We start from the raw sequence: 13,350 nt of genomic DNA on the forward strand, positions 1-13,350 counted from the left end.
CTACGTCCGTCAATTGGCGTGGTGCAATAGGTGCTCAAGATCAGGGTGTGGGCTGACGTGGTTGGAGATGTTTTGACCACCTTCATTAACTGTTGTTTAAATGTGCAGACAAGCCTCTCTGCTGCGCCATTGGAGAAAGGATGGAAAGGCGGGCTATGGATATGTTTGATACCGTTGGCCAGAAAGAAGTCGTAGAAGGGGGATGCTGTGAATTGGGGGCCATTATCAGAGACCAATGTGTGAGGCAGGCCCTCAATGGCGAGAACCTGAGCCAAGGCCATGAGTGTGGCCTCCACGGTGGACGCCATGCGGACGACATATGGGTATTTGGAGTAGGCATCAATGATAAGTAACCACATGGACCCCAAAAATGGGCCCGCAAAATCGAGATGGATGTGATCCCAGGGATGGCAAAGCACAGGCCAGGATGCAAACGACTGAGGGGGCTTGCCTGACGATGTGCACACACAGTGCACCCGCGAACCAGGCGGTCAATACCACCATCAATGTCGTGCCAATACAAGTACCAGCAAGCCAAAACTTTCATGCGGGACATACCCCAGTGCCCGCAGTGTAACAAACTGAGCAGCTGATGCCGCAAATCCAGAGGAATGACCACCCGAAGGGCTTCCGACTCTGTGGCCAACAGAAGGACATCATCGACCACAGAGAGCCTGTGGGACAGGTGGCGCCAAGGGCTCCAGTCGGTCCGCATCCAATGAGCAATATAGGAAGGCCACCCATGCACCATGTAGTGGAGAACCTGTGGCAAGATAAGTCTGTAAAAATAACTCCCAGTGCTGGAGACGTTGAGCCGTCCGGTCTGGAAGGTGTAACAAACTGAGCACTTGATGCTGCAAATCCGGAGGAATGACCACCCGATGTGCATCTGACTCTGTGGCCAACAGATAGGCATCATCGACCACGGAGAGCCTGTGGGACAGGTGACGCCACGGGCTGAAGTCGGTCTGCAGCCAACAAGTAACATAGGAAGGCCACCCATGGACCACATAGCGGAGAACCTGTGGCAAGATAGGGTCTCGGCGCGTAGCTGTGGCAACGTGAGGAGCCATAAGACGTCCGCGTTAGCAGGGCGGGTGGTGGGTTTATACCGGATGGTGTAAGCGTAATTCTGTAAAAATAGCTCCGAGTGCTGGAAATGTTGAGCCATACGCTCTGGAAGGTGAGAGTGGAGTCCAAAAAGCATAACTAAGGGTTTATGGTCCATCAGGAGGGTGAACTTTGCCCCAAAGAGATAGGTATGAAATTTGTGGACGGCTAACACTATGGTCAGGGCTTCCTTTTCAATCTGGGAGTAGTTCCGTTGTGCTGGGGTCAATGTCTTAGATGCATAAGTGATGGGCTGTTCTGAGTCATTGGCATTCCGATGCGCGAGGACGGCTCCAATGCAGTATGCCGACGCATCAGCCGCCACAACCAAGGGGCGGTCTGGAGAGAAGGGGGTAAGGCAAGGGGTGGACTTCAGCATCGCCTTTAAACGGAGAAAAGCCTGGTCACAGGCAGGAGTCCAATCAAAAGGTACCCCTTTGCGACGCAAGTGATTGAGGGGTTGGGCTACAGAGGCAGCCTGGGGTAAGAACTATAAGTAATATGTAACCTTGCCCAAAAATACCTGGAATTCAGATAAGTCCTCGGCACGAGGAAGGGCCTCAATGGCCGCGACATTACGGCCCAAAGGGGGAATGCCATTTTTGCTAAGCCAGTGGCCTAAGTATTCCACTTCCGGTTGAAAAAATCAACACTTGTCCAGCTGACAGCGTAAACCTGCAGACTGTAGAGCATGAAATAAGGCGCTGAGGTTTTGCAAATGTTCCTGGTGGGAACACCCGGTGACCAATATGTCATCCAGATAATTCATGCAGGCAAGGATAGGATGTGTAAGCTGCTCCAGGAACCGCTGGAAAATAGCTGGCATTGAAGAGACACCAAATGAAAGGCACTTGTACATGAATAATCTGAAAGGCGTGTTGATAATCAAGGTATTATGGGAATTGGCATCCAAGGGTAACTTGTGGTGTGCTTCAGCCAGGTTGATCTTTGAAAAGTACTCTCCCCCAGCAATCTTGGCGAGGTCTTCCTGTCGAGGAATGGGGTAAGTGTCTACGAGGGACTGAGCATTGACAGTAGCACCGAAGTCCCCATACAGCCGGAGGGACCCACTGGGTTTCCATATAACTGTATGTCACAGGCTCCAGAAAGCCAGCAGCCTGGAGCCGATCAAGTTCCTGTTTGACTGTTGGCCGTAAGGCCACCGGAAGGGGTCAGGCCCGGAAAAAGTGAGGCTGCGCATCCAGCTGAAGTGTGATGTGCGCCTGAAAATCTGAAGCACATCCGAGATCCGTTGCAAACAACGACGCAAAAGTTGAGCACAGCCTGCCCAAGTCCTGAAAAGGAACAGCCATGGAAACGACCTTAACTTCATCGGAAATTGAAAAGCCAAACAGTTGAAACGCATCCAGGCCATAAATACTCGGAGCTGACGGATGGTCGATGACAAATAGGGTAAGGAGCCGGGGAACATTTTATATGTCGCCTGGATGACGAACTGCCAATGAAGGGGAATGGAACTGTCTCCGTAGGCAACCAAATGCCAAGAGGGAGGTAACAACTCAGGAGAGGCCAGGCAGGTATATGCGAGACGGTGGCCCCAGCGTCGACCTGGAAACATATCCTCAGTGAAAAGGCAGAGTGTGAAGAAAAGCTTCCGCACTGATGGGTAATCCAGTGGGACGACCGATTGCAGAGCATGTACGGTATCTTGAGGCACAGGAGGGGAAGGACTGAAGCGCGTCGAGTGACTATGACAAACCGATTGCATGTGGCCCTCCTTGTCACACAGCATGCTCGTTTTCCAGCAGTGGGGACAATCAACTCGAGAATATGCGGTAAAGCACTGTGGGCAAGATGGAAGTGGGACGCGCGACCAGCGACCAGAAGCGCCGATGCCATAGAGACGTCAGACAAAGAGGAGTCCCGACGGGCTGGCCTCTGATGGCGGGCCACGTCGACGTCGCAAGGGCAGAACCCACCAAGACCGCATTGATTGCCGCCACTTGCGGCCGCACCATGAGATGCTTGTTAGCCGCCTGAGCAATTTCAAATGAGTGGGCAATGCCGAGAATCTCTTCCAAGGATGGGTTATCAAGTCTCAACACCGCAGTGCAGACCTCAGGATCGGGAGCTAGCTGAACCACCACATCGCGGATCAGGGAGTCTGCATACGAAGCCTTACACTGCTGACTGGTGCACATAAAATAGCACCGACAGCTGAGACCCTCCAAGCCCGTGACACAGGAACGATACGATTGACCAGGCTGTTTATGGTACTGGAGGAACTCCAGCCAAAAGGCAACCACATGGTAGCATTGTGAATAATAGTTAGTCAGCAAAAGGCATATATATATTCTGGAAAGAGTGAGTCACAGGATCGGACAACGGTGCCAACTTATGGAGAAGAAAGAAAGTGTCTGGGGAGACGAAAGACAAAACAAGTCATCCGTGACTTGAAAAGCCGTGAAATGTTGTTTCAGCCGATGTAAGTATGTTCCCCAGTCTTCTTTAGCGTCATTAAAATGGGGGGAACGACAGTGGATGTGGGAAAGCATCGGACACCTGAGGAATTGGAAGCTGTTGTGGTAGTGCGTTCCTTGCATCAACTTTGTCCTCCCTGTACACTAACATTCCTAATGCCCATGGCCTTACTGCTATTGAACACAACCTTTCCAGACGCCCTATGGATTCCAAACCAACAACCTCCTTCCTAGTCTCCATGACCAACTACATCCTCACCCACAATTACTTCTCCTTTGAAGGCATTACCTACAAACAAATCCGCAGTACAGCTATGGGCACCCGCATGGCACCATCCTATGCTAACCTATTCATGGGGCATCTAGAGGAATCCTTCCTAAAAACCCAGAATCGTAAACCCCTCACCTGGTTCAGATTCACTGATGACATCTTTGCTATCTGGATTAAAGGTGAGGACACCTTATTCACTTTTCCCCTGTTTGCTTCACCTGGTCCTACCCAACCCAACAAGCCACCTTCCTAGATGTTGACCTTCACCTCAAAGATGGCTACATCAGTACCTCTGTCCATATCAAACCAACTAACCACCAGCAATACCTCCACTTCGACAGCTGCCACCCATTCCATAGCAAGAAGTCCCTTCCGTACAGCCTAGCCACCCATGGCCGTCGCATCTGCAGTGACGAGCACTCCCTCTCAACATACACCAAGGGTCTCACTGAAGCCTTCACTGACCATAATTATCCTACCAGCCTTGTATTAAAATATATCTCCCATGCCTTAGTTTCCAGTTTCCCACCACCTCCCAAAGTCCCACAGTCCAGCCACAGAGGAGCATTCCCCTCGTAACTCAGTACCATCCGGGACTGGAGCAACTGAATTACATTCTCCGCCAGAGTTTCGAATACCTCTCGCCGTGCCCTGAAATAAGAAATGTCCTACCACTATCCTTCCCACCCCTCCTACCGTGGTATTCCGTCATCCACCGAAGCTACACAATACACTCGTCCATCCTTACACAACCCCAGCTCCCAATCCCTTACTTCATACCCCTGTAATAGACTTAGAGACCTGTCCCATACATCCTCCTACCACCACCTACTCCAGTCCGGTCACTAACATCATCTATCCCATCAAAGGCAGGGCAACCTGAGAAACCAGTCATGTGATTTACAAGCTAAGCTGCAATCATTGTGCTGCATTCTATGTAGGCATGACAACCAACAAGCTGTCTGTCCGCATGAACGGCCACCGAAAAACTGCGGCCAAAAAACAAGTGGACCACCCTGTTGCTGAACAGGCTGTCAAACATGATATCCCTCATCTCAATGACTGCTTCACAGCCTGTGGCATATGGAGCCTTCCCACCAACACCAGCTTTTCTGAAATGCGAAGGTGGGAACTTTCCCTGCAATGCATCCTATGTTCCCGTAACCCTCCTGGCCTCAAACTTTGTTAGTCACTGTCCTCACCTATCCAGCCTGTTCCCATTCCAGCACTACACAGCTGTCATTTCACTGCCACACCCAGTCTTTTAATTTCTTTTTATTTCTCTCCTTTCCACTACTTACCCCCTCCCCACCATCTCTCCTGTCCTCCGTTTAAACTGCAACACTTCACTGTCCGCCACTCCCACCATACTATCCCTCCCCCTCCCCTCCCCGCCCCAGCCGCCTCCTTACCCCCAGGCAGTCGCCACTTCCATCATGCACTGGTGCTGCTGCTCGTAGTGTAGTTTCAGCTCTCTGAGACTGCAGACGTGTGTGCAAGTTGTGCGTGTGTGTGTGTGTGTGTGTGTGTGTGTGTGTGTGTGTGTGTGTGTATACTGCTGACAAAGGCCTTAATGGCCGAAAGCTATAATTATGTGAATCTTTTTGTTGTGCCTATCGCGACTCAGAGCATCTCCACTATATGGTAAGTAGCAACTTTCTTTCTCTGATATTGTTATATTCCATCCTGTATTCTCCATTGTTTGAAAATTCAATCATATGTATATATCAATAAATTCGCCATCTGAAATCAAGGAAATTATATATTTTCTCAATAAAATAAAATAAATCATAAGGTTCTGATGGAGTTTCCAATGGAGTGCTAAAGATTTGTTCCCATACAATTTGGCTGGTCTTATTTGAAATACGTACTACATCGCTAGCTCAAGGCATTTTTCCAGAATGACTGAAATACATCACTGTCAAACCCCTATTTAAGAAGGATGATAGGAGAGATGCCAATAACTGCTGACCTGTTACACTGTTGACATCATTTTCCAATATTCTTGAGAAGGTGATGGATTCATGAATAGTATCTCACCTTAGCAACAATAATATCCTCAGCAAATCACAGTTTGGGTTTCAGAAGAGTTGCTTACTGAGAATGCCATTTACACATTCACTCACCAAATTTTGCAAGCATTAAATAATAATATAGCACTGGTCGGTATTTTCTGCAACCTATCTAACAGTATTCTTCAAGATAAAGTGGAGTTTTATGTGATTGATGGTATAGGCAACCAAGGGATAATGTCATATTTAACCAAAAGAATACAAAAGTCATACTTAGTAATTCGATCAATATAGTGTGGGGTGTAATTCTGACTAGGGGAAACCATCTATGGAGTTCCAAAGACTCAACCCTAGATTCACTGCTGTTCCTCATATATGTAAATGACCTTCCGTCTAATACACAATAAGCAGAATTACTACTTTTTGAGGATTACAGTAAAGATGTAATCAGTCAAAGCATACATACATAAACAGAAGATATGGTAATCAATATTCTTAAAAGTATCATTTACTCATTTTCTGTGAATGGAAATATTAAATAGTGTGTAAGCTTCAAAATTATTAAGTGTCCATATTGAAGAGCATTTAAACTGGAAAATGCACATTTTGGAACTCATAAACCAACTTAGCTCAGCCACATTTCCACTTAGAATCATTGCAAATCTTGGGGAAAGACAAATCAGTATGCTGACATACTTGGCATATTTTCATTCAATAATAATATACAGAATAACGTTCTAGCATCCGATTCCACCCGTCTGCTTTGACCCATGACGAAAGAGTGTTGTGGTGTGTGACGTAATTATGGTGTGCAGTTTATGAGTTTGAGTTGGTTGTGTTTGTAGATGTCATCTTGTGTTTGATGGCACCCTGTGTGTGTGTGTGTGTGTGTGATGGACGAGCTACTCTGCAGCGCTAAAAAATGTTGGTGGTAAGTAATTGTTGTTTGGTTCTACTTTTCTCGAGTTGTAATGTTTCATGTACCTCTTGTGTTTTCATTTACTTAGGGATGTTTGACTTCTGAATTTTTGAGGTGTTGTGGTTTTGGTTCTGTTTTTCATAGTTGTAGGTGTTTGTTTTTTCATATCAATAGTTATGGTTGACCTATATAGGTCAAGGGAAATGACGGATTACAATTTTCGAAGTTTTGTATGTAGGTATTGGTGTTTTGGCATTGTCAGCTGTGGTCAAGGGAAATGTCCGATTCCAATTTCCGTAGTTTTTGCTGTACGCTTTGGTTTTGGTATTGTCAGCTGCTTTTGACCTATATAGGTCAAGGGAAGTGTCTGATGTTATGTTTAGCTTATCCCCTCCCTAAAACCCCCAGTTTCCTGTGGTTGTCCCATTAGTTTGATTGTATTTTTGGAGGGAGATGTTATTGTCTTATTTATACATATTTTCATGTTTTTTGCCATGTGTATGTTGTGACATCATGGGCACCACATTGGAGACGCGTAGAATAGCCCTTTCTGCCATACTAATGATGTCATGGGTCAAAGCAAACAGGTGGAATCGGACACTTCCATAATCCCAAGATGGGTCTGTGGGTTTTATATGTATTTTCGTGTTTGTTGTCGTTTATGTAATGACATCATAGGCGCCATATTGGAGACGTTGAGAATGGTTGTTTCCACCATATTGGTGACGTCATGGGTCAAAGCAGTTGGAATCCGACGCTTCTGTATTCTCACTCATCCTTAAGAAAGAAATTCTTCATTGCTCAAAAACGTGCTGCAAGAATAATATGTGGTGCTCATCCACGATCATCTTGTAGATATCTGTTCACAGAGTTGGTCATTCTGACTACTGCTTCACAGCATATTTATTCCCTTATGAAGTTTGTTGCAATGGAACAATGATGCATTACAATGCCAGAAGGAAAAATGACATTCATTATTCCACAGTGTTTTTGTCTTGAGGGGAGAAAGGGGTGCATAATGTTGCACATAAAATTTTTGCTCACTTACACACTGATATAAAATGTGTGACAGACAGCAACATACAATCTGAAAATAAACTGAAAAAGTTTCTCCTTGACAACTCTTTCTACTCCACAGAAGAATTTCTATTATTGTAATGTGTGAAAGTTAGTGGGTAGAAATTACTAACTCATGCCTGTATAGTTAAAAGAACAAGAAGAAAAATAGAGAGAAAGAAAGAACACCACCACCTTGTAAAAGTCAGCATGTAGCCATATTTACAAATTAATTTGTGATATGAATGTAAAATGACTCACTCCACAACATTACAATTTATCATGGAACATAAAACTAACAAAACACTGTCTCTGGCTGCTAAGGCCATACTGCAAGCAACAATGCGCGATTGGAGGAGCAGTCTGGATGGTGGGGGTAAAGAGAAGGCTGAGATGGGGAGGGAGAGGGATAGTAGGGCAGCAGATAGTAAACTGCTAATTGTGGGAGCATACAAAGACGAGGTAGGGAGAGGGTATGGCAACTAGGTGCAGTCGGAAGTTTAGATCAAGAGCGGGGCGGAAGAGAAGAGACAGTGGGTACGCTGGTGGAATAGAAAGCTACGTAGTGCTGCAATGGGAACAGGGAAAGCGATAGGTTGGTGAAGGACAGTGATTAGCAAAGTGAAGAAGGTTTATTGGAAATAGGATATATTGCAGGGAGAGTTCCGACCTGCACAGTTCAGAAAAGCTGGTGTTGGTGGGAAGGATCAGGACAGCACAGGCTGTGAAGTGGGACTTTGGGAGGTAGTGGGTGACTGGAGACAAAAGGCATGTGACATCTGTTTCTGTACCATTTTGGGACGGTAATTATGGTCTGTGAAGGCCTTAGCGAGACCCTTGGTATATTTCAAGAGGGAATGCTTCTTACAGGTGGCTAGGCTGTTTGGAAGTAACTTCTTGGTACGGAATGGATGGCAGCAGTCGAAGTGGAGGTATTGCTGGCGGTTGGTAGGTTTGACAAGGATGGAGGTACAAATGTAGACATCTTCAAGGTGGCTTGTCAGATTGAGGAGGACTAGGCAAAGTGAATGGGGGAGAAGATGTTGAGGAGGAATGTAGATAGGATGTCCATTCCCTCGATCCAGATCACAAAGATGTCATCAACGAACCTGAACCAGGTGAGGGGATTTCTGGATGGTTAGAAGAATTCTTTCAGATGGCCCACAAATAGGTTGACAGAATGCTACATGTGTGTGCCCATTGCCATACTCCAGATTTGTTTGTATGCAATGCCTCCAAAGGAAAAGTATTGTGGGTGTGTATAGAGTTGGTCCCAGAGAGCAGGAAGCAGGTTGTAGGTTTGGTAATCAGTCAGGTGTTAGGAAATATAGTGTTCAATAGTGGCAAGGCCATTAGCATTAAGGATGTTAGTGTAAAGGAAGTTGGCATCAATAGTGCGAGCATGGCACTGTGTGGTATAAGAACAGGAACTGCAGAGAGATAGTGGAGCAAACTACTTCTCCTTTGAAGGCGTCACCTACAAACAAATCTGCGATAAAGCAATCGACATCTGCATGGCACAATCCAATGCCATGGGCCACCTAGAGGATGGATGCTTGAAACCAACAGCTGCTTCATAATCTAGTCCATTTGGATCCTCCCCTCCGCCACCAGCTTTTCTGAACTGTGCCTCAGCAGCTTTTCTGAAATGTGCAGATGAGCATTACCCTTACAACACGTTCTCCACTCCAAAAAATATCCTGGCCTCAACCTACAGTAGCCTCCTGTACCCATACCCTCCACTGAACAGTTTCCACTTCCTCTGTTGTCTCCCTTTTCATGTTCCCCCACCCTTGTGTGTCATCCTCTGGCAATGCATCCACCTGTCCTTTCCCCGTCCCTGCTCCTCTCCTTTCCAGTTCCTGTTTTTCCCCTCACACCCCACCTCCCGACGCTGCGCCTGAAAGTCTCATCAGGTCGCAATTTAGACTCTGGCATCCCACCAGACAGCACCCTTTTCTCCGCCCCCCCCCCCCTTTACCTGCACCACTCTAGATAGCTATTAAGGTGATAGGCACATTCCAGTCAGAGCTACCAGTGATAGCGATCATGTGTGCATGAAGTGTGCTTGCTTGTGTGAATGTGTGTGTGTTTTCTTTGTTGAAGAAGGCTTTGACCAAAACTTATAACATCTTTTCATTGAGCCTGTCTGCAGCTCAACGAGTCATCTTTACAGTGAGTAGCAATCTATCCTTTACTTAATATTGTCAACGTATTGTTAAATAATATGAACGACATTACAACTACAACCATACAAATACATCTTCAAGGCCAATTACACAACACGTAATCATCCACTTAAAAGAAAAAAATGATGGCTCATATTGTTCATCAGAGCCAATCAATCATTATTAATGGTAGCCAGCATATGTTTTCACATTAACTAAATCCTACTTATGGTCAAAATTAACTGTACATGAATACGTCAACTTACTGAAACACAACTAGCCTACTTTAAAAATAAATGCTCTTTAGTTGTAGAGCCTAATGATTTTTTGATCTGACTGTATCAAGTTTACATGAATAACAAATACTTGCTGATGACATACATAATTTCAGCTGTATTTCTGTAGCCTATTACCGTAATCACAATATGATTTTCAAACAAAGCCATAAGGAAATGCAAAGAAAATTGTACCTTTTGTAAGTGAACACAAGGTCTCCAGAAAATCACGTTATTTTCTTTATTGCAAAGATTGGCAAGGGGAGAGGGCAAAGTACGGGTATTTGAAGACTTCTTTAACACTGAAATGTTCATCCATGTAACGGACGTTATGGACCATTTTACTGTGCAACCCAATCCAAACAATAACCATCTTCAGATCAAATAGACACTTCAAGAATTAATAATGTCAGAAGTAGGAGATAAATCAACAACATATATGTATATGACGAAAAAACCCTTCACGCATTAAGGAATAATAAGACCAATAGTAAGAACATCAAAAGTATGGCAAGAAATGAACTTGGTGAGAGTTAATGAATCAAGAGAACGCCTGCTATTTGGAACTATGGCGTAAAACTATTATTCACGAGAAAAAGTGCAGATAAAACACAAGGAATTATAAAACATAATGCGTTAGCCAGTGGCAAACTGTAATATGTGTTCACGGAAATAAATGCCAAACATTACGAAATGTCTAGGTATGGAAAAGTTGCTTTCACAATGGCACACCATCAATTTATAAATAATAACTGAAATTTCAATACACATATAAATTATCATGTACGCTATAATATATTGCATTGCATCAAGAGCGTGTAAAATGCACAAATAGGTAAATATTATTTGATTAAAATATTAACTGAAAAGGATGGGGTGGGGGGCAAACATCAATGGATGGTGTATAAAAACTCCTAGTTCCTGAATGGCATTTTTACGAAGAAATTTGAGGCATCAAGCAGATCGGATCAAAATAAATGTGCACTACGTACGTGTAAAACTACTTTGCCATGGTACATTCACAGTAAATGAATCTTGTCATGTAAATAAAGTTCAAATCCTTCGGAAAAAAAGTCTGTGATAGCACTGACTACACAGCTGTGTAGGAGTGAAAACATTAATATACACAGTTTTGGAATATTATAATACATGTAAGTACCTGAAAATTACAGCTGATCACTTTCACTAATTGTACCTCCGGCATTGTTACTTTTCACACTCGTGTGTGAAAATATTTACATATATACTGCCAACACATAAACAACTCTTTTTCACAATACTGTACGACTTCCCGCGCAGTCAAAGCATTTGTGTTAAAGAGACTATCACATCAAGCATTTCACAATTTTGGTGGGTTTGAGAAAACGTAAGTGCAACTCCATAGATTTTACGTAAATGAGTAATAACAGCTTGACCAATTTGCAATGAACTGCATTTGAAGACTACACGGAAAGGTCGGGTTAAGACCAAATTTGACGAAACTAAGTTATTGGCGTCATTATGTACTTCAACGTTCGTGATTTGTGCCAACACAGAGCACGTTCCGTTCCTTCATGTTAGCTAAATGTAATAGGTTAGCCTCAGAATTATAGCCAGATAAAAATATGGTGAACACTGGGGAAAAGTGTCCAGTTCATCCAAATCACGGAAAGGAGGGAAATCCTGCAAGGTGTGGATTTCTGAGATGTACTGATTTTTGTTTGTTTGGATTTATGGAAGTCTCATCGTTGACATTGTCAAATGTAGTGTCATTGTTGATTTTTCTTTTGTACTGTCAACGTTCGTGATTTGTGCCAACACAGAGCAGATTTGAGATGAGTTTCTTTGCTGTGTTGTGGAATTAAATTTCGTGTAGGCCTAAGGGTGCCACTCATATGTTCAATAATATTGTTAAATTGCCAGTTATTGACGGCCTGATGGCGCTTTTATTGACGTGTCGTCAATTCTAAGGATAATGACAAGGAGTATTGATGGACCTCGGTTTGTCAATAGCTGCTGAACGCGTGATGTCAAGTATTGCCAGTCGGACAATATTCTCCATTCAGATGTTGACAGAGCTTCAGGAGCCAGCCACAAGGCGTTAGTGTTCACTGTTTATTTTTCAATACGCAGGGGTGTATAACATACCTCAGATTCAGTTTTTAAGGAAACTTCTAACACGAAAGAATCATTGTATAGGCTACACCACTTTAGGATGGTTAACAGAGGATTCCTTACGACACTGCTTACTTTATTAATATCAAAATATAGTATAGATTTGTCCATTACATACCAGTTTGGAGGAACGCCACCATTTCAAAAAATACCTCATGTATGTGCAATGAATAGTGAGAGGTCTAAAAATACATGTCAGTTTTACAAATTATCACAAAGTGTAAAAAAAACTGTTTTACGTTAATTGCATGAACAGATCCTTGCCAGGTAGGTACAATGGCTTCACAGGTTTCCACAGAATTTTACTGATTGTGCTAGATGATATTACAGAAACAAACTTCAAGCATTACAATGACCTTCCAGTCACCAGAAATTCAAAGTTAATCCTAATCTCTTGTCAACTGCGATTGTCTTTCACATTAACGTATTTTGGTTCTCTATTTTATCTTGCATCAACGCTAATAATTTATGTAAGTGTTATTGACAATGTGGGGTCTCTTAAATAGAATGTGGTATCAACACAATTGTGTCCGGCACATTTTTCGCTGATGGCTAGAAATGAGTTGCAGAGACAATTCCCAAATTGTTGGATTGGAAGCGGAGATGTGTCATGGCCGGCTCGTTCACTAGACTTGATGCCTCTGGGGATTCGTAAAAGACATTGTTTATAAAGAGATTCCAACTACTCCTGAAGATATGCGAGAGAGAATTGTCAGAGCATGTGCTTTGATAAGTGCCGAAGTGATACGGAATACCACTCAATCCATGATAGGAAGATTGCAGCACTGCAGTGATACCAATGGTCATCACTTCGAACACTTTCTGTAAATGGACGTTCATGCCACCTTTTTGACCTTCAAAGACCTTACTGTTACCATTGTATTCGTCTCGATAGCAGCTATCAGTACCAAATTATAGCATCCCATTAAAAAAAAAGCAAAGTT

The 13,350-nt window shown here is 43.9% G+C and overlaps 1 protein-coding gene across 1 annotated transcript in view; it reads right to left on the reverse strand.

The window, feature by feature from the left end:
- Positions 1 to 11,552, reverse strand: part of LOC126239761 (uncharacterized) — a 148,374-nt gene extending 136,822 nt beyond the window's left edge. Inside the window, exon 1 of the mRNA XM_049947883.1 lies at positions 11,412 to 11,552. Coding sequence (XP_049803840.1) covers positions 11,412 to 11,456 — 45 coding nt within the window. The 5' untranslated portion in view covers positions 11,457 to 11,552. The remainder of the gene's footprint in view (positions 1 to 11,411) is intronic.
- Positions 11,553 to 13,350: the final 1,798 nt, after the last annotated feature.

This window comes from Schistocerca nitens, chromosome 1, assembly GCF_023898315.1.
Source record: "Schistocerca nitens isolate TAMUIC-IGC-003100 chromosome 1, iqSchNite1.1, whole genome shotgun sequence".
Classification (NCBI taxonomy): Eukaryota; Metazoa; Arthropoda; class Insecta; order Orthoptera; family Acrididae; genus Schistocerca; species Schistocerca nitens.